At 41.2% G+C, this 25301-nt stretch overlaps 1 protein-coding gene across 1 annotated transcript; it reads right to left on the bottom strand.

The window, feature by feature from the left end:
• Positions 1 to 682: 682 nt before the first annotated feature.
• On the bottom strand, positions 683 to 21334 carry LOC134444285 (verrucotoxin subunit beta-like). Its single transcript, XM_063193637.1, has 5 exons — positions 21312 to 21334; positions 20738 to 20774; positions 5701 to 5823; positions 3973 to 5563; positions 683 to 833 (listed from the first exon to the last, which is right to left on the bottom strand). Exons 3-5 carry the CDS (start codon positions 5804 to 5806, stop codon positions 683 to 685), a joined length of 1848 nt encoding a protein of 615 aa, XP_063049707.1. The 5' UTR covers positions 5807 to 5823; positions 20738 to 20774; positions 21312 to 21334.
• Between the last annotated feature and the right edge of the window lie 3967 nt (positions 21335 to 25301).

Here is a 25301-nt window from a genome sequence, read left to right as displayed (position 1 = left end):
AAGGTCAAATGCAGGTCAAGTTTACTGGGGCAGGAGATCAGACAAGTAGTAATGCAGGTCCAGGTCTCCGGTAGGAGTCAAAGTGGAGTGCAGACAGGCAGGCTATGGATGCAGGCTTTGCAGTCGATCTGGTTAAGGTGGACTGAAAAACAGGGCTTTATTTATATATAGAGGATAGTGGGCAGGAGATGCAGTGCAGGTGGCTGGTTAACGAGAGTGCGGGAGCAGAGACAAGTGCAGGTACAGGTACAGAGGGAGAGTGCAGAGGGAGAGCTCAGGAGTCTGTCAAAGCATCTTTGTCAGGATAGTTTATAGTTCGCTTGGGAAAGACATTTGTACCAGCAATCACAGTTGCACTTGTACTTTTTAATCAGCAAAGGTGTCAGTGCAAAGAACAGCCTGCAATAAATATGAGTATGAGTATGAAGGTTCTGCAGGTTCTATATTACTATTGCTGTTGTTTGACGATCTTCAGAAAAAGCAAACCCCCTTCACCAGACCTTAATTCCTGAAGTTTTGTTTGATAGTTTTTCTTCACTAACATATATTTTTTTAGAACAGCTCCTCCTCTCACCTCCTGTAACTCTTGGATGCGCTCCTCAAATCCAGGCTTGGACTGCTGTTTCTCTGCCTCTATCATCAAGTCAATGTAGTCTCTCTTTAAGACATCTTGGGCATTTCATCAGTTTCCATCTTTTCCACAACCTTTCTCTGCACACTTGGCGATACTCCTCTTGCCAATATTTGCTCTTCGTTCATCTTCTCTCCAACTGCTCTCCCACCGGCTCTTCAGCTCATCATACTGCATCACCTTCACACGTGTTATTTCCCATCTGTAGGCCATGTGGTGAACACGCCATGTACATTTCCATTCCATTCCATTTCCCTTCATTCACTTTTCTGCTCTCGAGTGCTTGGTGTACAATAAGCATGTCGGTCATGTTAGCTGACCTAGGTCCTGGGATGCTTAAGCGGAGAGCATGTGCGACAAGATCCGTGTCTATACCCTATTAGGATGGAGGAACTGTAGATGGGTGCTCTAGTGAAATAGAGGAGTAACGGGAGGTGGTGGAATGATTTGGGAAGCCTTCATGCGTAGCCGAAGAAAGAGGGAAGGAGGGATTTAAACCTCTGTCGCATTCATGGCAAGGGTTAAGTTTGTCTTTTGTTTCGACATGTAAAAGTTCTATCCTTTACCTGACATGTTTCAACAATCTTTTGGTGGAAACAGACTTAAATCTCTCAGATTTGGGTCACTTGTGTCAAAGGTTTTTGGACTTTTGAACAGTTTGGTGTGGAGGCAGGATGGTTTGTTTTTAATTACATTGGCATCTGAAAACCTAACTTTGTACATCTGATACAGTACCTACATACAGTGTATAATGAGTTCCCATGAATAGTGATTGCAGACTTTAGGTTTATTGTTTTAGGTTGCTTGATTTTTATTTTTTCGAACTTTTGGGTGTTCCTGGCACCCCAAGATATGGCGGCTGTCTAATCTGCCTATGCCTATTACCGGCCCTGGCTATCATCAACACACTATCCAATACATTCTCACCTGTCAATCAAACAGTCTATGTGCTAACTCGGTATAGGCATGTTGTATTGTGCCTGTTTGACACTTTTGTCTGTATGTAGGGCTAAGGTTACTTTGTCTTTAGTGGTGGTGATTAATTGTTTTCATGTCAGGAGTTATATATCGGAAGAAGATCGGCGACGCTGCGTTTGCCTGCTATGCGCCCAAGAGATGGAACGCCCTCCCCATCGAGATCCGATCAGCCACCTCCGTCGACTCCTTCAAGAAGCAGCTGAAGACCCACCTCTTCATCCTTGCCAACTCCTAGCTGCCAAGGCGTCATAGTGTCCCAGCTGCCGCAGCCCCCTTACTACTCGCAACCAGCCCTGGCAGAGGGCTCCCCTAGATGGCCGCTGGTCTCTGCCTGAGGTTTCTTCCTGACTATAGGGGGTCTTTTTTCTCAGACCTCACTGAGCTTTTTTTTTCCCCTTACAAACTATGAATCAAGCGAAAGGGAGTTTTTCCTCACCCCTGATGCCACCAGGGGCCGCACCTGAGCGCCCAATCTCTGTGTGACTATCTATGACTTATGATAGGCCCAGCCACTATGGACCTTACACATCTAAGAATCCTGGTCCTAACCTACGTTGACCTTATGACTCTACATTCTCTGTCTATCTCTTCTTCCTCTGCCTTCCTGCTTTTTCTGCCTCTCCTCTATACCTCTCCTTTTAAATCTATCTCTAACAATGTTTTTTTTCCCATTTGTTAAGCACTTTGAGTTACATGCCTTGTATGACACAGTGCTATACAAATACAATTATTATTATTATTATTATTATTATATATGTTTTATTATAGGCGTATAAATAGGCTGTGTAATGTCCTGGGCAGTGTTGGGTATCCTTACTTTTGAAAGTAGTTACAATACAATGTTACTATCCATTACAAGTAATCCATTACGTTCCTATATTACCCATTAATAAAAGTAACCCGTTTATATGCTTTGTGTGGGCTTGATCTTAAGCGTTAATTAGATATATTCCTGACCCCCTTCCAATGGATATGTGGACCTTTTAAAGCTCTTGATTCATGTCATACCACGGTGCTCTGTAATCAAGGTGCTGTTGTTGTGCTGCCTGTGGTCAGGGGGAAGCATCGGCCATTACTTTTTTCCCTTTCTTTTGCAGCCGGGGTGCAAACACACTTACACACACAGGCGTGCGCGCACACACACAAACACACAGGCAACAGGGCACAGACGCATCAGCTACAACGCCGTGTCTCGCGGACACATCTGCAAGCAGCTGCATCTGACTAAATGCAAAAAAGCTGGGACTTCACTTTCCTTATCGAAGGAAATTCTTAAAGTAATGGAGTAACGAGTGCTAATTTTGGAAAGTAACGCAGTTACTGATTACAGAATTTGCAAAACTAACGCATTAGATTACTCGTGACTGAAAGATTTCAATATTTTATTGAAATTAAATTACTTCAGATTTTGTCAACTGAAACAAGACTAAAACTAAAATGATTCAGAGGACTAAGTTGTGACTAAAACGGAAATTACATTTTCATCAAGACACTAAGCTAAATGTAAAAATTCTGTCAAAATTAATATGACATGGATGTTGATGTGAAGAATCTGAAGAAGACTGTTGAGGTCGAAACGTTATCCTGCCATGGAAAAATGAAATACATCAAAAAGGATTCTACAAAAGACTTCACACTCTGAAAACTACAGTTGACCTTCGTCCTGCACCTTTCCCTGGGATGTGCACAATCCTCTCCTTCAAATGGATGTTGATGTGTGTCATACTTTACAACAGAAGCTGACTTTAAACCATGTCACACATTAACATCGATGCGACCAACTGATGAAGATGGAAGTTACACCATCGAAACACGTCAGGTAAAAGATGACACTTTTACATGTCTGAAACGAAAAAAGAACTTAGATTTGATTAAAGGTAATGAACGCAATTCATGCATTCATGGAAGTTGGTGATGAAAGTGCCAAATGGTATATCAATGTTGTGAGATTTCTCCAGATTTCATATTTTTCCTTGTTTTTCCTTATTTTCCATTTTTCTGCTCTCAGGAGACCTTTGTCAGGGTTCGATCCTTCAAACTGAATTTCCCACTTTACAAAAAACATGTCAAGCCTTCATTCATACATTTGCCCAGCACAATCCAGGAGATTGTTGTGGTGGGAATGGGACAGGACCTAATTTGATATGCCAATGTAGTGTGCATCGCTTGTGGGGGTCAGACATTATGAAAGGTGGCAATGGTTGTTGAACTGACTGCTGTTGGACTGCTATTTCATGTATTTTTAACTACTTAAAGTAGCATGTTTAGTGGAATCACTGCTGACAGAATAGCCAATTCTACCCACAGCTGTTGCTCTGATCTCATAGTCAGTTCTTGGTTTCAGTCCTGACAGAGTCACTAACCCCGGGCTTGTCTGCTCAGATAGACGTTCCCATTCTCCTTCGTGGGGTTTGACTTCCACCACGTACTTAACAGTGGCAGAGTCTGCTTTTGATGCCTGCAGTATAAATCCATCCGTGAGAGCTTTATGGACAACTGGAGTGTCAGGTTTGGATGGAGCATTGAAGGGAACAAAGTCATCAGACCCCTCTTCCCATACGTATATACAGACCCCAGGGTTACTGGCATCATATTGTGATCCAACAATGAATTTCGCCTCATCCCCCAGTAACATCTTCAACTTCTTAAACAGGTTTAACTGTTTCCTGATTTTTCGTTTCCTTTTATGGCTGAGGTAACCTGTGCTCATCTTCTGTTCCTCTTCCTTTCCTGTTTCTTCCTTTTCTTTGGGCTCCTGCTGGCATCTCAATGTCGTGCTGAGAAAGTTTGACAGTGTCTCAAGGAAATCATCTGTCTGGGCGACAGAGGTAAATGAGAAGCTCACAATCTTTTTGCTATTTAAATCAACCAAAAGTTCGTCCAGGTTGGCATCCATGTCTACGTCCATTTCCTTTAGTCGCCCGAGTATTATGGACTGCGTATGTGATTCATTTTCCTTCTGGGTTAGCCACTGATCCAGATCTTTGCTGTTGAAAGGCGATTTCTCATGTTTTTCAAGGATGTCAGTAAGGACAATCTCCTCTTGTCCACCACCTCGGATAGATGGAAGTACTGATCCAAGCTTCTCTGTAAACTGCAGCTTGTAGACAGAGCAGTTTTTCATGAAAATCTGAATCTTCTTCTCCATTTCAGGAAGTATTGGATTTATGCTTTTCAGGTCGTTGCATCTCATCTCTGTCTTTTTAAATTCCTCTATGACTGCAGTTGTCCTTATCACGAGGTTGTCACTAATTTGTCCTTCAAGTTTTGCAGCTTCTGAGTTCAGCTTCGTCAGAGGGTACATCCACACCCTGACTGGAATGGCATGCTCTCCATTCTCTCCCAACAGTGATGGTAGTGTTTTGTAAGCGTTAACAGCCTGCTCGAAAGTAACTGGGTTGTTGGGTAGGTTGAAGTCCCCATGAAAAGTACACCTGAAGGTGTCCACGGCAGACTTTTCTTCATTAGTCAATGTAAGTGCTACCTCTGCATCAGCTGAGAAACCTTTGATCTTATCCAGCATGACATTGACTTGCCCCTCTCCATCTGTGTCTTTGTAACTTTCATATGACTGTCTGACAAAGACAAAGTAAGCTCCTGCCCCATATTCGATCGCAGTGACAACGTGTGTGGCAAGGCCATTTCCTGAAACATCCTGATAGGTTATATTTTTATGTGCCAGTTGAGACATTGTTAGGCGCTTGACCTTTGTTGTGGTTGTGTACTGAAGAGTGAGCCGTTCTTGTTTCAAAGATGTTTTTGTGTTGTTGAGGTAGTTGGCTGATCCACTAATATTAACCTTTCCTCCAAGAATACACAGTTTAAGAGATCCTGATATATTGAAGGAATCTGCCTTCTGAGTAATTGAGTCAGATTTAATGACATTATATTCAGAATTTGGTTGGTCCTCCACAATATGATCTTTTAGCTCCTCTGGATTCCACAATGTTACACCTGTTTAAAAAATAAAATTGATGTAGGGTTGAAATTCAACCGAAAAAAATATTAGGTGTTCTTATAATGGAATTAGCATGCCTTCTAAGGTAGTAAAAGTGTTTCATGATGTATGTTTCTAAGCCTTAAGACGTCACCTGGAATAAGAGTTTCACTTCGGCAATCGTACAGCATCCCAAGACAGAACGGTCTTCCCAGGGCAGCAGTCTCGATGACGTCAGCAGTCTTATCAGATGATGCCATGTCTACTGTCCAGTTACCTACAACATGACAATGGTGGAACAACTTGTGTGTTTACCTGATGGTTTTAAATCTGATTTAACTCAATTTACTCCACATTACCCTTTGACCACTCGTTAGCTAGTCGGGTAAGCTAACGTTAGCATTGTAAACGATCCAGGGCCATAGGGCCATGTGCTAAGGTTTGAGCAGCTGAGGCAAATATTTTGGGGCTGAAGATGACCAGTATCTAGGTGGTACTGGAGTTTGCCGACCACGCCCCCACCCCATATTTGGTTCGCTCAGCATGTGTGTCCTCAGTCCAATCGCAATGCTTTGTTTTCCCCAGATGTTTATTCAGATTTAAGTGAAAGTGCCATGTGGGTCATTCTCCCAGAAACGTACATTTTCACTTCCAAAAATCTTTATCTCAGCAAGTTTTCTTGTTTAAATCAAATGCATTTTAAAGCAAATGTCGCTCTTAGCAAACTTCTACAAATGTGATGTCCTTGAAAATATATTTTAAAACTTTTTTATTTTCGTCATGTGCCCTTTGTTGTATTTAATCATTTCTAGTAATATCCACATTATTACCAATTTTACAGATGATAACAAACATAACTACATCATATCCTTTCAACAGTCACTCAATTCTCAAAAACACCATTTACCAGCAACATATTAAAGGAACAGACCACCCTTTTTTGATTTTCACATAATTGCAGTATTTCCAAGCATTATTCATGAATGTGCATATAATTTTCGTCTATGTGTTTGCATTGCCCTGTTTGACAGTATACCCAAATTAGTCATAGTAATGTAAGTCTATGGTACAAAATAAAACATCATCAAATGTACTTATAAACCACTTTAAAATGAATGTAACTTTCACCAGAGTGTAAAACAGCAATTTAATTCGGTCCAGTGATCACTTATGGCTTGATGCTAAAGATACCAGTTACTTTCAGTGATTATGCTAAGCTATGCTAATAATTCTGATCCAATAAATCTAAGTACTGAAAACAAAGAGAAGAAAATGATATGCACATTCATGAACAATGCTGGGAAATACTGCAAATATGTGAAAATCAAAAAAGGGTGGTCTGTTCCTTTAAGTATTTTTTGTTGTTGAAGTATCTCCATATCTTACATATTTAACCAGAATGATTCTTTAAAAAGTGATAGTCATTTGGGTGACAAGACTGACACCCATGCGTGACAAGGCTGACAGTGTTGACAGCTGGCTTGCCATTTTTGTTTTTACTTTTTAAAAGAACAGTACATTTGTATAGTATTCCTGATTAAATTCATCATTCATTTTTGTTCATTCATTCATTCATTTTTTTATTTTTTATACAAGACCCTGGTAGCAGAGTATTTCAACAACCCACAGATATGCTTCTCCGTACAAGACTTCACTATTGGGTGGCAACAGCTTGGGATGGGATCGCAATGGGATGTGTGATTCCTCCCGTACTATTTGTAGCAGAATTTGAGATCATTCTCATTAGCGCAAGACAAATGGTCCGAGGGATCAAACTCCCAAATGGTCAGAGGCTAAGGAGCTACATGGATGACGTCACCTCCCTCCTTCAGACAGCAGCTTGTACAGCAAGACTGCTGAAGCGGTTGGACGAGCTGATGCTGTGGGCCCGAATGAAGATCAAGCCATCCAAGTCTCGCAGCCTGTCATTAGCAAAGGAGTCAGGAACGACTGCACCACCTTTCTGGTCGGAGGGGAGAAGATACCACTCCTTGCCGAGCAAACCATCAGAAGCCTGGGGAGGCAGTACACTGCAGAACTATCTGATAAACAGTAGGGAGGGGTGTTATTTGATGAAAATGTTCAGATTCAACTTTAGCCCAGATTTTCTAATGCTACCATGTCTTAGGAATACATTGATGTAATTTTTTTTGGTCGCCCCCCCTACCCCAGAAATTACTTTTTCACCCCAAAAAACGCCTGTTTTTGTGCTAATCGTCTATAGTTCCCAATGTTTTATGAGGTACAGAGTAAAAATATGTCCATGCTGGATCATCTAATGGCATTTCATGTGGCATGCCATGCTGGAGGTGTACTTTGAGCAAAAAAAAGTCAAATGTCAAGGTCATATTCAAGGTCAAAGGTCATCAATATGGTCTTAAATGCCTATTTTTTGCCATTCTGCCTATTTTCCCCATCTTTTATGGAGTGCAGAATAGAAATATGTTCATGCTGAGCTATTGAATAATATTTCATGTACCATGCCATACTGTAAGTGAGCAGCAAAATGTGTAGTGTCAGTCCTACTTAAGGTCAAAGGTCACAAAAATGGTTTAAAATGCCTATTTTTGATGTTTCAGTGTAGAAAGTTAACTAAGGGCACTTAAATTGCTACTTATGTGGTATGCCAATATTTTACACAATGCAACATTTTATTTCTAGGTTATATTGAGGGTTAAAGTAATCAAAATTGCTTAAAAATCATGTGAACTGATCATGGAATATACGGTAGCCTCTTTGTACAGATGCGCCCACCTACATTCCATGATCAGTTCAGACCCAATCAGACTTTGTTGTTTGTTATGATGTAGTTGAGTCATTCCATCATTGATATGAGAGCCTTAGATAAGAGATTAAGACTTGGCCATTACAATTTTGAGGACAATAAGGTTAAAACATAGGCTCTGTGCAAAGGGGTAAACACATTGTCTCTTTTATGTCACAATGATCAGTGTGAATCACTTTTGTGATATCAGCCTGTCCAGTTAGGAAGCAACACTGCGAGTTGCAACATTTGACTACTGTTGTGCAAATTTAACAAATAGTGGGTAGAAATGGTAGTTATAAACAAGCCCCAAAACAGAGTTATCCTGTAGGTGGTGGCACAGCCTATCTCTCTTTTTATTTTATTTTATTTTTATTTATTTGTTACAAGGATGGCCCCTTGAGATGTGCCATCTCATTTTCGAGGGGGTCCTACTGACAGTACAGTACAAAAACAGAAAACAAAACAGTAGACATAGACGCACACACTCACTCATTCACTCACTGGCGTTGCTCTCCAAACTACCCCACCACCCAACATGCTACAATAGTATGGTTTACAAGATGCCATTAGTTGTTAAAGAAATCATATGAATGAAAAGAAAAATGAAAAAGAATGAGAAGGAAGAGGGCAAAACAAGACAACAGAAAACCCAAAAAAAACCAAAACAAAACAGACCATATCCAGAAACAAACAAACAAAAACCCGACCCAGCAACTAAGGCCTTTCAGAAACAAGAGCAGGATGTTTCAAAGTAAGTGATTAAAGATGATCTAAAAATATAAAGGGAAGTGATGGACCTAAATGAAGAGGGAAGGCTATTCCAAACTGATGGAGCTTTGAATTTAAATGCTCGGCGACCGATTTCCTTTCTAATTCTGGGTGTCACTAAGAACAGATGGTCAATGTTACGTAGGCTATAGTCAGAGCTTAGGGGGGTTAGTAGCTCTTTCAGGTAAGGAGGGGACTGTGTGTGTATACATTTAAAAATGAGAATTGACCAGTGGAGCTTTCTTCTATTCTTGGGTGCAGGCCAGTTCAAGGCTTCATACATTGTACAGTGATGTGTCCTATACGGACATCTAAGTACAAATCTACAAAGACTGTTGTACAGTACATTGAGAGGATGAAGATGAGTTTCAGGAGTATTACCATATACAACATCTGCATAGTCAAGAATTGGAAAAGTTAACTGAGTTACAATTCTTTTACGGACCTCCTGTGAAAAGCAGTCAACTGAACGATAAAGAGATTTTAAACAACCAGTTATTTTCTTGGAAATTGCGTTAATATGATGTCTAAAGGAGAGCTGAGAGTCCAGCCAGACACCCAGGTATTTAAACTCCTCCACTCTTTCTAGTAGTGTTCCATCAAGAAGAGTAACTGACCAGTTAGTAGATGGCAGAGAGCTGGTTCGAGTACAAAACAGCATGCTATATGATTTTTCCTTGTTCAGGAGAAGCTTATTTGAGAGAAACCACTGTTGCACTTTGTTGAAGTCAGATTGGAGAGTATGTTGAATATGAGAAATATTAGCAGAGGAATAGTACAATACAGTATCGTCAGCATATAAGTGAATTTGACTATCAGAGCACATTTGTGGCAAATCATTGATGAAAATAGAAAACAACAGAGGGCCCAACGATGAACCTTGAGGAACGCCCTTATCAATTAATTTAAATTTAGATTCCCTACCCTGAAAGAAGACGCTTTGAGTTCTGTTATGAAGAAATTAATTGAAAAATAGTAAAGCTGTACGGGACAGGCCAATAGCATGTAACTTATCTAATAAAAGGTAATGGTCAACTAAGCCAAATGCCTTAGAGAGGTCAATAAATATAGCACCTGAGGGCATGTTGCTGTCTGCAGATGACATTACATCATTGGTAAATTTTAAGAGAGCAGTTGTGGTTGAGTAACCGGGTCGGAATCCTGATTGATGCTGAGATAATATGTTGTGGTCCGTAAGATATGTGGACAATTGGTTAAATATGAGCTTTTCAAATATTTTTGTAAATTTGTAATTTTTCCATCATTTCTGGCTGTTTTTTTGGTCACATGCATGTTTTCAATGTCCCACCCCTGGAGTTACCATGGATTGGTGTCTATCACCCACTAAATTTGCTCAGCTGTTATTCATCCAAGATACCACATCAATGTGTGCTGTGGCAAGAAGCAGAGTGTCCAGAGCATGGACGAGATGCCAAGAGACATGCCGTTACACCAGGGGACGTATAGGAGACTAGAACAGTTTTAAAACTTAGAAGCCGGATCACCGTCTCCTTCCTTGGGACAGGTGGCACAGGAAAAGCATTGCCAGAGCCCTGAAAAATTAGGTTTGCAGGGTAATGGTGTGTATGTTTCTGCTCAACTGGTCAGAAATAGTCTTCATGAAGTCTGTTTGAGGGCCTGGTATCCACAAGTGAAGCCTATGCTTACAAAGAGGCAAAGAGCAATTTGCATGAACCAAAAAAACATCAAGAAAGGCACATTCACCATTGGTAACATTGATGCTGTTGTTGTTCATTTTTCTTCACATGTGAAACTTCAAGGGTATTGGCCCTGAATAATAAACCCACATTACAATTTTCTAAGCATAGTAGCAACATGTAGATCTGATTTGAAATTGGTGCCATGCACATAAAGTTAACTGATTTATCGTTTTCACTTGGGTCATCCAACTTGCTTGACCTTTGTCTCTTAGGTCCCTTTTGTTCTTTACACCACATTATTGTGACACATTAGCAATATTTATGATTAGAAAAGTCAGGAGCTAGATCAAAAGTGTGTTAATATTACAGGCTTATTCATTTTCACATTTGTTTTTTCGTGAAAAACAATTTGAAAATAGCACCCCCATCAATATTTTGTAACCTTTGACCTGTATTATGACCTTGAACCATAGTACTTGCATAGTTCAAAGACTTACCATTATGGACCATTATGAACATAATCTTTGTGTTGTACTGAATATAAAGATCACCAAAAAACCAGAACATACATTGTTTTTAGATATGTCCCAGCATCTCTATAAGAGGGTCTGTCTGTCCGTCCGTCCGTCCGTCCGTCTGAAAAGCATTCCTTCAATTGTCTGAAACGCATTCCTTCAATTGTTCCTTCCTGTGGCCACAAGGCGGCAGACTTGCCATTTTGGACCGGAGCGAATGCGTGCAAGCCAGAACGTATGCTATGTGTTCCTGTGGCCACAAGGCGGCAGAGTTGCCATTTTGAACCGGAGCGAATGCGTGCAAGCCAGAACGTATGCTATGTTACCAAACAGGCAAGACTAACTGACGAAGCATTGAGAGACAACTGAGGGGGGCATTCAATTTTCGCCATTGTTTTGCGTTTGGACAATGGGAGGGAACTTTATTTTGGTTCGTCAGAAACTAGCGGAAATTAACTATTTAGAAGTAGGCAGGCAGTTTTTGACACAGATGTTTGTGCTCGGATAGAGGGGCGTTTGCATTGCACAACGCTCCACGAGATGGAACCGTAATTAGTTGACAGGCGACCCGCAGCGCATAGCCTACAGCTCTTCCTCTAAAGGTGGACCTGTAACATTTGGTTAGCGTTCTCCTTTCATAACATTCACATTTTCCTTTGTGCTTGGATAGACTGGCGTTTGCATGTATAACGCTCCACGACATGGAACTGTAATTAGTTGACAGGCGACCCGCAGCGCAGCTCTTCCTCTAAACGTGGACCTGTAACATTTGGTTAACTTTTTCTTTCTTTCATAACATTCACATTTTCCTCCGCTTTTCCCCAGTCCACAAACTCGGGCTCAGACGTCTGTATGTAGCCTACGAGCCCCCCTTTTAATATTCCCAGCAAGTTTAGGCTACTTAGTTCTGCCTTTTCACTCGAACAACAAGTAGACAGCTGGGCCATTTGACATACGGTGTGTTACTCGTAGCCTACATAGGGAGGTTTTTTCGTTGGCAGGCTCGTACCCCACAGGTGCTTTTCGTTGCGCTCAGAGAGAGTACAGGAGAGAACGCGTCTTTCGTAATTGCTTTGCAGTCCTGTGCATTTGATAAACTCTGGCACGGAAGTTCACTGCTTTGTGCCTTGACGGTGAAGCTGGTATTGAAAAAAGTCCATAATTCACCTAAAGGGTGAACCCATAAGCGCATGATTCACCCAAACGGTTTTATTTATTTATTATTTGTCGATGTTTAGATTCTTTCCCACATGCACATAATGCTGAAATGGCGTGATACTAAAGGTTGTTAGGCCTAATAAATGTCTGGTAATTTGTAATGTAGCCTACTTCATCTAGGCTATGTGAAATTTCAAATCATAGCCTATGGTTCTTTTCCAAATCCAAGAATGATGATAAGCTTATTATACCCTAAACTGCAAAAAATAAAGCCATGTCTCGCCATTTTGCTGCCTTGCTGCCTGCCACAATATTTGGAGTGTCCACTGTCCATGATGACCAATAAACAAAAAGTACATCCTCAGGGAGGCGTTGACAGGTTAGGAGGAAGCCAGGGGGGCGTCTGGGGGGGAAAATGGCATAGTTGGAACTGGCATAGAGGGACGCATCTGTTGTCCGCCTGTCGGCCTTGTTTACCTTCATATTTGACCTTAAAGGTCAAGTTCCCTGTTGTCAACCAGGTGATTCTGAAACCTTAGTCCATGCTGATAACTTCTAGCATGGTTACCATTTTTTGAAAAAGATTTCCATGAACACAGTCCTCCAAAATGTCTAACCTTAAAATGCATAGTGTTTGACCTTTTAACCTTTGAATTTGACCCTAAAGGTCAAGTTCCGTGTCAGCAACAAGTTGACTCTGAATCCTTAGTCCATGCTGATGACTTCTGGCATGGTTGCCAACGTTTAAAAGGATCCCCGGCTTTTTAGACTTTTATTTCTTAAAAGATACATATTAGTGTCAGTTATAATAAAATTCTATTAAAAACCTTGTTGATGTCTTCGTTTTCTAAAATTATAAAAAAAATAATTAAACACGCAAGTCGCCATTTTTCGCGATGCTGGACAATGACGTCGTGAAGTTGTACCAGCCGGCTTCGAACCTTTGTTCTGGTAATGGCTTAGCGACATGCACTTGCTTGCTGCATGGCATCTGCCCAGCCGTTTTAATTTGAGAGAAACATTACAGCTTTTGTGTGTAAAATATGAAATGGGGATATACTGCCATCTATTGGTGGGTTGGTGCACTGTCAGCAGCCAACATCATCACCCTTCAGCCAGAGACGGTTTCTCTGCTTCAGCAACGTCCATGTCACATTCATCAGGTATCCGAAAGCCAAACACGAGTGGAGGATGCCATCTTCTTGCTAGCATTGCAACGAAGATAAACCTGGTGGTGGCTACTAATAAGGCAGACGAACCAAATCTCCACCATTATTTGTTGGAGACACTTACTCAGGTATGTAGGAAATGTTTGGAGGGTTGCCAATGCCTTTAACTTTACAAAACGTATGAGCTAGCCTGCTTGCTAACGTCAGACTATTTGAATAGTCTAGTTATTGTATGGGTACGAAGCTACAGTAAACAATCACATGATCTAATTAAATGGGAACAGGTGTAATTACTGTAAGCTTGCCATCTTTCCTTATGTGACAGAATCAAATATTTCTTGGCTAACCAAGAGTTAGCAATTTTACCGAGATGGCAAGCTTGCACTGAGTAAGCTTATGAATTGTCAATGTTTGTTATCAGTGTTCATTTATCAGTTGCTACGCATTACAAAAGTAATTAATTACTGTAGTGCATTAGGCCTACTATTTTGCAGTATGCTAATGTAAGGCATTACAGGGCAAAAAATCTGTAACATTTACTTATTTACAATGCTAAATAACTTAAGTTACAAATAAATGCATTACAATGACCTGGATATAGTGGTATTCAGTGTGGTGGGTCAGAAAGAGATCTATCCCTGAACCTGGTAGTTCTTAGTCTGCATGCTGCCAAAAACACCTCCTGGATGAGAGTTGTGAAATTCATTTACACCATAATACATCGCCAGATCCATATTTAGGCCTACAGTTAGCCTATTTTTGCGAAAGTAACTTAAGTAATGCAAAAGTAATGCCTTGCATTTTAAATATAGTATTGTTGTAGTGTAAGTGATTCTTTTGAAAAGACAGCAACATGCAATCAGTAATGCATTAACTGCCCAACACTGTTTATTATGCAGGTGACCAGAAAAAACCCTGACCTTGCTCACAGCGCCTTGGTCCAGTGACATCTGTCAAGAAAGTAGCAGACAAACTGGGTCCATATCCTGGAGTAGATTATGGAGCAGCAGCACCCAGACCCAAAACAAAGGTACATTCCCCTCACTCCAACTAGCATACAGTTAAGCCTACACTGCAGTTCACTTTACAAAAATGTCTCATCCATGGAACTCCGATACACTTGTGACGTTGCACTAAAATAATTCTGAAAAAGACCTTTCCCCCCCCCTGCTCTCCCAGTTTTGATGAAGGGGAAGATGTATGAAAATGTTCCCTTGTTTGGCTAGTGACACATTTTTCAGAGTGGGACGGATAAACATAGCTTAACTAAGCAAGATCACAAGCATCTATGCTACTTTATATCAGCCTACCTGTAGTTTCTGTATCATTAAGTGCCTGTGCTACAGTACTTCAAATTACCTTCATTTATCAACTGATTCAATGTGTTTTCCTTCACATTTTCTTTTCCCAATATCAATGGCCTAGCTTAGATGGGGAACCTATGAGTGCTTTCCAATATGCGACCTTGCGTCCTCCACTTGTGCTTGTGACCTCGCTTCGCCTCCTGGCCCCTCCTCAGTGGAGAAAACAAACTTTCCAGCCGTCAGCCTTGCCAAAACAATTTTTGTGGCACTTTTTTTCATTCACCATCCCAATTGCAAATGATAAAATGACATGCAGTAACTGAGCCAACACTGTCGGCATACGGTAATAGGGCCATTATTGGGCCACGGACAAAGCCAGAATCGGGCCGACTGTTTTCACTCGCGAAAAAAGGATCGGGCCAACAATGGGCCAGATAAACTTTGCTACCTGGGAGGTCACATATTGGAACGCACCCCATGTCTTAAGGGCCGTTTGCACATAAGGTTGTTTTATCGGGCCCCCGATGTAATTTTAATGTTGTGCAGCTTGATATGAAATATGACATATTTTGTAATGGAATCTTAGAAAATACATTTGAAATACAATTAAGCTAAATTCAGGGGTCGGACCCCTCGAAAGGAAAAGGTTCCCCACCCCTGGCCTAGGCAGTATGTATCAACCTAAATTTCCTGTAACTCTCTGCAGGAGATGACACAGGAGGACCAGGTCTGGTCTTTGATGGCCTGCTAGAGTAGCGGAACAGGCATGGTGTCCCATCTCCAGCAGGAACACCTCAGACATGCCGACCAGGAGAGGAAGTGCTGCGGTCCGGACCCACCAGCTCACTTTTTTAAACAAAGTCATTACTTGTAAATAGATGTAAAGCTTACACATTCAATTGGTTTAGGCACAGAGTTTTACGTTTTTTTTTTTACATGTTTCAGTATGTCAAGTGCAAATTCTTCCTTTGTTTAGTAATACAAATAAAAAATACTGAAAACAGAATCAGCACTGTATTTTTATATCAAGAATAGAAAGATTCTCACAACAACAAAGTTAAAAGTAACATTAAAGGGACACTGTGCAGGAAATGGTCAAAAAAGGTACTGCAACTATGCTGCTTACTGAAATTGGGCTGCCTATTGCCAAATTTGATTTTAACATGAAAGTTTAAGTATTAAACAAATATTTTCGAGTATGGTCCAAGTACAGTCATTTTTGGAAATTCAAAATGGCGGACAATGGAGAAGATCCCCCTTTTCATGTTTGAAAAGTGCAATTTTTCCAGTCATAATGAATACTTAATTTGATGCTGGTGGTAAGTATTCATGAAAAAGGTAACATTAGTGAATGGGCAGCATGAATTCTGGAAATAAACAACTAAAAATCTCACATAGAGTCCCTTTAAAGAAATGTACCCTGAAGAAGGCTTGCGCCGAAACGCGTGGGTCTCTGCTCCCATGTTTTTAAAACTTTCAGCCATGTTTCAATAAAGGCTTTTTAATATTTTTCCACAAGAAGAGTGCCTTGGACTCCCTTTTTGAAAAGAAATGTACATGTTTGTCACTACAGCCCAATAATTTATTGTCTTCAGGGTGTAGGTGATCATGAGGTGCAGCCATCACGGTCTATCAGCAGCTGCTTGGAACCCCGATCCTGTAGAACGAGAGCACATTTCCAGATGTATGCACATAGTGCTATTACATTATATGGTCAACAATACAATAAGTGTTATTGTAGATGATGGCGCGCAAAGTTGCACATGTGAAATATAAGCAACTGTCTCACATAACATGAAATCTTAATTGAGAAAAATGGAACCGGTTGAAAAATATTGTGCGTCACAGTATAAATTGGATACGATTTAGGTTTGAGGTACTTTGGTAGACACACAGCTGTCCAAATATTCTTCATTTTGGTTCTAATTGATGTAATCAACTTCCAGTCAACAAAAAGACATACCGGTATGTAAGTCAAGTAAGATCTAACAAATCAGCTAAAGAAGGCTTTGAGTCAACATACACAACCAACGTACCCTTAAACTAGGAACCTACTGACCTTTGCCCAAGACCTTTGTCTCTTTACTCAGTGCACTTACTGAATTCAAAGATGGCAAAAGTATGAAATCAAGGCACAATTTCAACATGCAACTGTACTGATCATGATACCCTGCACTTGTCAGTACCTAATGATGCAGCATGTGTTCATTCAGCCTTTTTCTAAGATCCTGGGCATTCTAATAAGGACATGGATTTGTATACATATTGTAACGACCTGTTGTTTAGGGTTATGTTTGGCTGCACTGTTTTATGCTCTTGCTGTGTCAGGAGATAAATAAACCCCCCTGAGGAATATCACCCTCTGTCCTTGTCACTCTGAGTGCCGTTCTGCTCCAATGTATTTTAAGAGTATTAACATGCTCCAAATACCATGATCTCCTAAGTTATTGTTGTACGGTGTCTATTGATGTTGCATAACTTGAAGACATGGCATTTTGTGTTGGTTTAGATCTTTGAAAAAGCCCAATAGAATATCATCTCAGAAAGGGCCACACAAAAGTAGGCCTACATGTTGTTAATGTATTTACAAGTTAAGGGTAGCATGAGAAAAACTGCATATTGAAATTGGCAATAGTTGTCTTCCATAAATATAGTAAATAACACACATTGTGGTCGCATAATAGCACATGAGAACTGATACTCACCATCAGAGCTCTAGTTTCTGTTCAAGACTGACGTTCAGATTCATCATCACTGAAAAGAAACAAACGGCAGGGAGGAGGGAGTGAGAAAGACACACGCAAACGCACACACCATCGGTGCCAGGTAAGGTAAACGATTTTAAAATAAAGACTAGGTTATGTTTCACCTTCTATTATACAAGTCAGTGGTACCACTACATTAGTCTCAGTAGCCAACTCGGTGCACGTTGCCACAAATGCTAGTGATATTTCGAAATAGGTTACATTTTTTCTCACATCAGCTGGCCACTGTACCGCGGCATTTGAACTAAGTAAAACCGTCCAAGTAGCCGCAAATACAATTTTTGGATTGACAACACATAGAAGTAGTGTTAACAACACTTACTGTGGTGTGGAGTAAGGTGGTCTTCCTCTGTGATGAGTGGCGACGAGTCTGATTTGCCTGATGTTACCGTAGCATAGTCGTCTTCTCAGGAGAGCACACACCACACAGCATCTTATCTGTCACGTTTTTAACGCACATTTCACTCGCTTCCCTGGACTTTTTAGACTCCGTATGGGGGGTGATCGTCGGGCAAGCATCTGGTTTTAGCTTAGGCTTATAGCCAATCGCTCCCGGTGAGGTCTTCCATCAGTGGCAGTCGACTAAATCCATTGAGGAGAAAATGCTGGGCACAGCGCCACTTTTAGGAAGCTATCATAGCTAGCTAGCTGTACTCCGTCCATGGCATCCTCCCACTTTTTCTCCCCTTCTTGTCCTTAGGAAATATAAATACCCAGTGCTGTGCCTGTTACTTCCTGTTGTGGGCATGCTGGGATTGGGATGTTGTTCTACTGTTTATGTCTTTAAAATGTGTCTGGGGATATTAAATGTACCCAGGGATGTTGTGTTATTGTGTGTTATTGTGTTATTGTGTTATTGTTTGCATCTTTTATGTTGAGATGTACGAGTTATTTTATGTTGGTGCTGAAGTTGCCACCTTGTTGTGAGAACTGGGTCAGGAATACTATGGGCTGTTAGCCAATGGCTTCGTTATTCATGAATGAATGCTATACATTGCATGTCTGTCCGTACGCTTGATGGATCAATAAAGACTGGCTCTTGGTTTTGTCGCTAAATAGTGACACCACTCCCTTTGTTGCCTCTCGATTGGAAATTACACCCGAAAGTAGCACGATGTGGCGTTTTACCATAGCCTTTCTACCTATAGCCGTCCCACAGGCTATTCGCCCCATTATACAAAATTTGGCCGCAGTTCAATGGATTTGCATTAGGGGCGCTGTTCAGACAGAGCAGATTGGGGTTCCCCTATTGGGCTGGGGCTAATGGCCCACAATAAGTCCTCCCTAGCAACTGAAACCTGGACATATTACGGTCGTCTCTGACTGCAAATTAAACATTAAAATTTAAAACACAGTAACCTAGGAGTTATATCCGTCTAGTTTCTTACAGCTTCGACATTTGTGAGTCAGTCTTCACTAGCTTCTAGCTAAGGAAATGACGACATCCAATTGGTGAATGGGGAACTAAACCGGATGCTAACGTCGGCGAGACGTAGCCTAGCCACAAGCTAACTGACAAACGTGAGGCCAACAACTCGGCCGATCGTGATGTACGCCACAAATAGACCAATCGACCTCATATTTAGACACTACAATGTTGATTTCTGCCTTCGATTTTCATCAGTTAAGAAATCTAGCGTCGGATTAACACATTTTTAAGGTAGTAAAAGCGAGTTGGCGCCATGTTTGTTTTCCAGAAATACCCGGGTAGAGAGCTCACGTGCAGCATTCTGGGTAATTGAGTTTCACGTGATTCATGCACAAAATGCGTGTTTTTTAAAAAATGCAATTACTTTAAAAAATCAAACCAAATGCCATTTGGAAGGGCAATTTACACTTCCTTTAGGAAAAATAAAATGAAAACCGGTGACCTTCCATATCGGACACATCAGTTGCGTCTATTGTGGAGCTTCATAGGACCCCCATTCATTCTGACGGCTCTCCTCTGCTTGAACATCGCCGCCCCGTGGACAGTACCACCCGGAAGAAGCTGCCAGTTTGGCCTCTCCTCTATAAATCCTCTCTGGTTTTACTACCAAACCTGCGACAGCTGCTAAAACAAGAGAATAGTGTGCTATCGTAGTTTCCGGACTCCTGCAACTTCGTTACGTCATCGCCCCCAGAATGCACTGCGTGGCGAAAACATCCGTTGGTCACCGAAAAATATAATTTTTAAGGGCATGGCAGTATTTTATGATTTTTTTTAAACTAAATATTTTCGTCAAAAATAATAAGTGTGGTCTATCAGCCCATATTCTTCATAGCCGGGGATCCTTTTAACATCTTTTTAACAATTTTTAACTAAATAACACTGTTATTTGACCGTGTTTGACCTTTTGACCTTCATATTTGACCCTAAAGGTCAAGTTCCATGTTGGCAACCAGGTGATTCTGAAACATAGAGGTAGAAAATAACACTAGAGGTGACCCCGCCCCCCTTTTTACGGCAGTCTGTAGCGGCCATTATCTGTAGGTAGATCAGAGAAATGGAAATTAACGGAGAACGAGGCTCACCTCTGTCAAAAATGGCTTAATCATGTGAAAATGTCCATCAACACACTATACAAGAACAATAGTTGAAGTGTGTTGCTAACTATGTTCATAAAAGATATTATTTGATTTTTAAATGTATTTTATCGACTCATATGATTTCAGTAGATATTTAGCCTGACATTTCAAATCTGGTCTTTGATTAATATGTTACTTCATGTTCACACAGTTTTAGTCAATTTTTTGACAGGGGTGGGCGTGTTCTCCATTGACTTGCATTGCCTGAAGGTACCTACACTACCTACGGAAGTTGGGAAGCTCCATCTGCCATTTCCCAGTGCTGTCGCAAATTGCTGTGTCCTCTCTAGTGTTATTTTCTACCTCTATGTTCTGAAACCTTAGCCCATGCTGACAACTTCTGGCATGGTTGCCAACTTTTGAAAAAGAATTCCATGAATATTCAGTTCCCAACAAAGACAAGCAAAGGAAATAAACTGTTTTTGACCTTTTGGCCTTAACAATCTGCCATGCTGTTACAATGCATTTGGAAGGGACTTCACATCCTCAAACCCTGCACCAAAAAAACTTACTTACATGAGCAGGTACCTGCAAATTGTTCTGGTCTGTGTGCCTGAAAGCAAATAAATAATAATAATAATAATAATAATAATAATAATAATAATAATAATAATAATAAAGATTAGAAACAACTAAGACTGGAGACTGAAGAGTAGCAGATAACCTAAATAAAATGAAGTTGAAAGTTGGTTTACTGTTTCATATATTAGTGTTAAAAAGTCAGAGCATCTTTATTATTATCATGCACGGGACAAAGAATCTATTTTACATTTCTCACTGTCCCATACATAGACAGGGCAACATCTATTCAGAAAAGTATAGCAATATTAATTAGCATTATGCAACTTGTTTCATACAAATCAAACATCACGCATATTCACTCTGATACCAGCAGTCTGTGATATTTGACAATGCTTCCTACCAAATTGTTTAGATGGACTGTATGTACTCTGCAGGTATTTTATCAATTTATATGTAATACAGTAAAATGCAGTATATGTTTACTGTAAATGTCGATGTGAAAACAAGTTTTAACACTGTTACTTTTACCATTAAAATATTACAGATTACCCCCGTTTCTATAACTTACAGTGTGCAGCTGTCTGTGTTGAACTGCCGTTCAGTCTAGTTGTCTGGAGTGCAGGTGTGTAGGACAGAACGCAGGCTGCTGATTTTATAGTGGCTTTCAGAAATGCAGGTGTGGCTTTCACAAGCGCAGTCAATGACAAGCAGTGAGAGAAGGCTTGTAGCCTGAGGGATTCCTGTTTGCTTCTTGACGCCACTCAGTGGGTGGGTGGTAAAGCCATTAGCCTATCCCTCCCTATCCTGCATGACTTTTTGGGACTTTCACCAAAAGATGTCCTCATTTTGCACGTTATGATTGGTTTTGCAGCTAAAAATGTCTATTTCTGGAAATTCAAAATGTAACCAAGTGGTAAGGACAGGAGAGTTTTAAACTCTAAATTTCACAGTTTTTCTTACTTCAAAATAGCCTACGCCACCCTGGGATAAGAATGGGAACTACAGCCCAAGGACTGTATGAAAACCTTAAATCTGACCCCCACACAAGTTCTGTTGCATTAATGAGGAAACGTGGATTCCGTAACAAAATAATCTCTTTATTGACAATTTCACATATAAATATAAAACATTTTAAATATTTCCCACCACAATGCACACACACACTCACGCTCACATGCACACTTACACAAATCAGTACAGAAAAGGAGGGTTCTCAACTACAGGGCAGATGCACCCGAGAGGGGGGGGATTATACTAAGCCCCCTGTATAGGCCTTGAATAAGTACACACAAACACGCATGCTCATGCACACACTAAGTGAAGGTGAATTATGGCATTCACACACAGGTAACACTGTACTGCATTTCACTGCCCACCACGTGACCGGACCCACCACCAGGCTGGAAGAGGACCTCCCTCCGGGATTACCTGCACCTGTTAACAAAAGAGAAAGGGGTAAATGAAGGGGAAAATCAAGGGCCTGCCACTTGCCCAGCAAATAAAGACAAACAAAATGAAATAAACTGAATTACAGAGCCCACTAGCTAAATCCAACTCGCCACAGACCCAAAGAGGTTGCTACAGGCGAGAGCAGGACTGATGGAAATCAGTAACAACAATCAGGCCAGGGGCATTAGTGTACAAGCCGTGCACACTGTTACGACCCCAGGTCGTTTTAGGGGCGCAACATGAAAAGGAGACCACACAAAGATTGAAAATTCAATGATATTTTTTTTGAACCACGATAATAAATTCAAACAGGTGTCTAGGGGATGAATGAATGGGTGTATGAGAGTGAATGGTGTATGCAATGGATGTGTCAGTATCACTATGTGAGCTGTAAAGGAAGAATCAAAAAGGGTGAGGGTAAAGAAGTGAGAGGTGAGCAAGAAATGAAAGTAGCCAGTGGTGAGGTCGAGGCCAGAGTGCCTGCCATCGGAACAGGAGAGGAGGACTTTATACCTCCCCCACAGGTGCAACCACTAAATGATTTAATTAGGGTACCCCCATCTAGGGCTGGGCGATATGACGAGACATATCGTGAGGACGAGAGAAACGTGCCAATCGTGACCTTTCTCCTCTATCGTTTATATCGTGATAAAAAAATATTTTCATTATTACAGCTAATACACATTTTAATATAATTTCACCTCATAATATAGCCATTTTATGATTGTAAACATGTGCAAAAAATAATTTTAAAACTACTTGTGGGCCAAACTAGGCTATTTTATTTTTTTACTCCCATGATTTATTTCTGGTCGTATGCTGTCGAGAGAGCGCACGCAGCCTATTCAGTCTGTTTGACTCAAACTTTGAGTCTGCAGTCACTCCTCGGTTGGCGCCCCCTAGAGTGCAGTACCCGGAAAAGTGTCTTTGCCACTGCCTTGCCAGCTAACGTGACGAGCACCGGGCAGCAAGCGTGCGAATCATGGCTGGAAAAAGGCGTTGGACAACTTACCAAAAATGAGCCAACTAGATGCTGCGGTGAAGTTTGGCATTCCTACCTGCGCTGTTTTGTAGATTCTGAGCACGAGACTTCCCCCCCGAGCCCCCCTCCCCCTTGCGCTTCTGTGAAGCGCATCTCTCCTAGTACACAAAATCTGCTTTGCAATGGATCTCGAAAGTAATGGAATTGACACGTTCCGTACGACGCACTATGGGCTACACATTTTGGCCGGTGATGAAAACAGTTATAAAGCCCTTCGTGCACTTTCACTGGGACTTCTCGTGAGCACATCATTCTCTGAAATGTTTAACTTGACCCTCTGTAGCCTACTTGGAAATCCACCACCATTTTTCAGCAGAGGTAGGCTAAAAGTTAAAGTGACTCGATGCTATGAAGCTGCGCATGCCATTGAGTCCCAAACAGTTAGGTTTGACTTCTGGGCATGAAACGGTTTTGCAAATGCAATGCCCTTTGTTGTGTTCACTGATATATTGGTAAAAATACAACAAACAGAATTGTTCCTCGACAGCAACCAGCGTGAGTCAAGTGATTATTGGGAAGCATAACGTGGTTGGGGACAACGCTGGTGGGGACGAGAGCAAGCAATGCTATTGCGTGCTGTTTATAACAAGTTCTTACATAGGCAATTTACAAATATTTTCAGCTTTGTTCAGTTTCATATTAGGCCTACTGGTATTTTGTAACATTAAGTAGGCCTATTTAAAATGCGCCAATATAATTTACTGACTAATTACAGTCATTTTTGTCAGACATTTTGTTCAGTCACATTTTATTTTGCCGGTCATTCATGCCAATGTCCGGCCACAGTTGGCTAACGTGAACCTTGCTGTTTATGGCCGCAATTTGCGCATCTGTGGTGGTCTTGGTTCGTGGGACTCTCACATTGGGAAACGAGATGACTGGTGAACACAGGCGATGAAAGATTTTTTTCGACCCTGTCCGTCAAACTGGTTGACTGTTTTTTTGTTGTTGTTTTTTTAAGGCTATATCGTGATACATATCGCTATCGTGATAAAAAATAATCCATATCGTGATATACATTTTTGTCCATATCGCCCAGGCCTACCCCCATCAAGCATACAGTAGTCATGCCCGTGCACTGGCACACGCTAGCCTGAAGGGGGCACAGGAGGACGTCACACCTCCCACCGTAAAAAGAGGTTGACCACAACCTCAACAACACAAAGTAATGAGAAACACCACACCTCCAACCAATGTCCTGGATCCAAGGGAAAACTGGAGGAGAGAATGAAAAACAAAAAAGTGAAACACACATCAAAACCACAATCCTATATATAAACTACACACGAGACAAGGCATCGACGACGATATTATCCTTGCCTTGAATGTGTTTTATCCTTAAGTGATACTGCTGGAGGAGAATACTCCACTGCATAATGCGTTGATTCTTATTCCGCATTTTGTCAAAAAAGACCAAAGGATTATTATCTGTATAAACATCAGTGGGGCTAGAGGAAGACCCCACATAGACCTCAAAATCTCTAGCCAAAATCAAAGCTAGAGCCTCCCTTTCCACAGTAGAATAGGCCCGTTGATGACGATTGAACTTTTTGGAATAATAGCACACGGGGTGCTCGACACCATCACAGTCCAGTTGAAGTAAAACAGCGCCAGCGCCACTCTCACTGGCGTCCACTGCAACACAAAAGGGACGGTCAAAATTCGGGGCAGACAAAACAGGAGAGGTAGCAAGCAAAGCTTTGACATGTTCAAAGGCCTCTTGACAATTTGGTGACCATTCAAATGGAACTTTAGGACTAAGGAGACCGGTAAGAGGTGTAACCACGGTGGCAAAATTATTGCAGAATGCCCTGTAGTAGCCAGCCATCCCAAGGAATCGCCGGAGCTTTTGGCGGGTTCCTGGTACAGGGTAATTGCAGATGGCCTCAATTTTCGCTTCCACAGGACGGACCTGCCCACCACCCACTACCTTGCCCAGATAAGTGACACTAGCCTTCCCAAATTCACATTTAGCTAAGTTGATTGTTAAGTTAGCTTTGGAGAGACGGGTGAACAGTTCTCTGATCTGTTCTAGGTGATCGGCCCAAGTAGAGCTGTACAAGACCA

The sequence above is a fragment of the Engraulis encrasicolus genome, unplaced genomic scaffold (assembly GCF_034702125.1).
Source record: "Engraulis encrasicolus isolate BLACKSEA-1 unplaced genomic scaffold, IST_EnEncr_1.0 scaffold_49_np1212, whole genome shotgun sequence".
In the NCBI taxonomy this organism is placed as follows: Eukaryota; Metazoa; Chordata; class Actinopteri; order Clupeiformes; family Engraulidae; genus Engraulis; species Engraulis encrasicolus.
This window is presented reverse-complemented; position numbering and strand designations above follow the sequence as displayed.

Excerpts from the sequence above, each read along its gene's own strand:
- LOC134444285 (XM_063193637.1), bottom strand. The coding sequence starts at position 5,806 with ATGGCATCATCTGATAAGACTGCTGACGTCATCGAGACTGCTGCCCTG. Across the intron at positions 5,564-5,700 it reads AAGTGAAACTCTTATTCCAG|GTGTAACATTGTGGAATCCA; the intron begins GTGACGTCTTAA and ends TTTTTTAAACAG. Across the intron at positions 834-3,972 it reads TCTGAGCAGACAAGCCCGGG|ATGGGAAATAACACGTGTGA; the intron begins GTTAGTGACTCT and ends CATGGCCTACAG.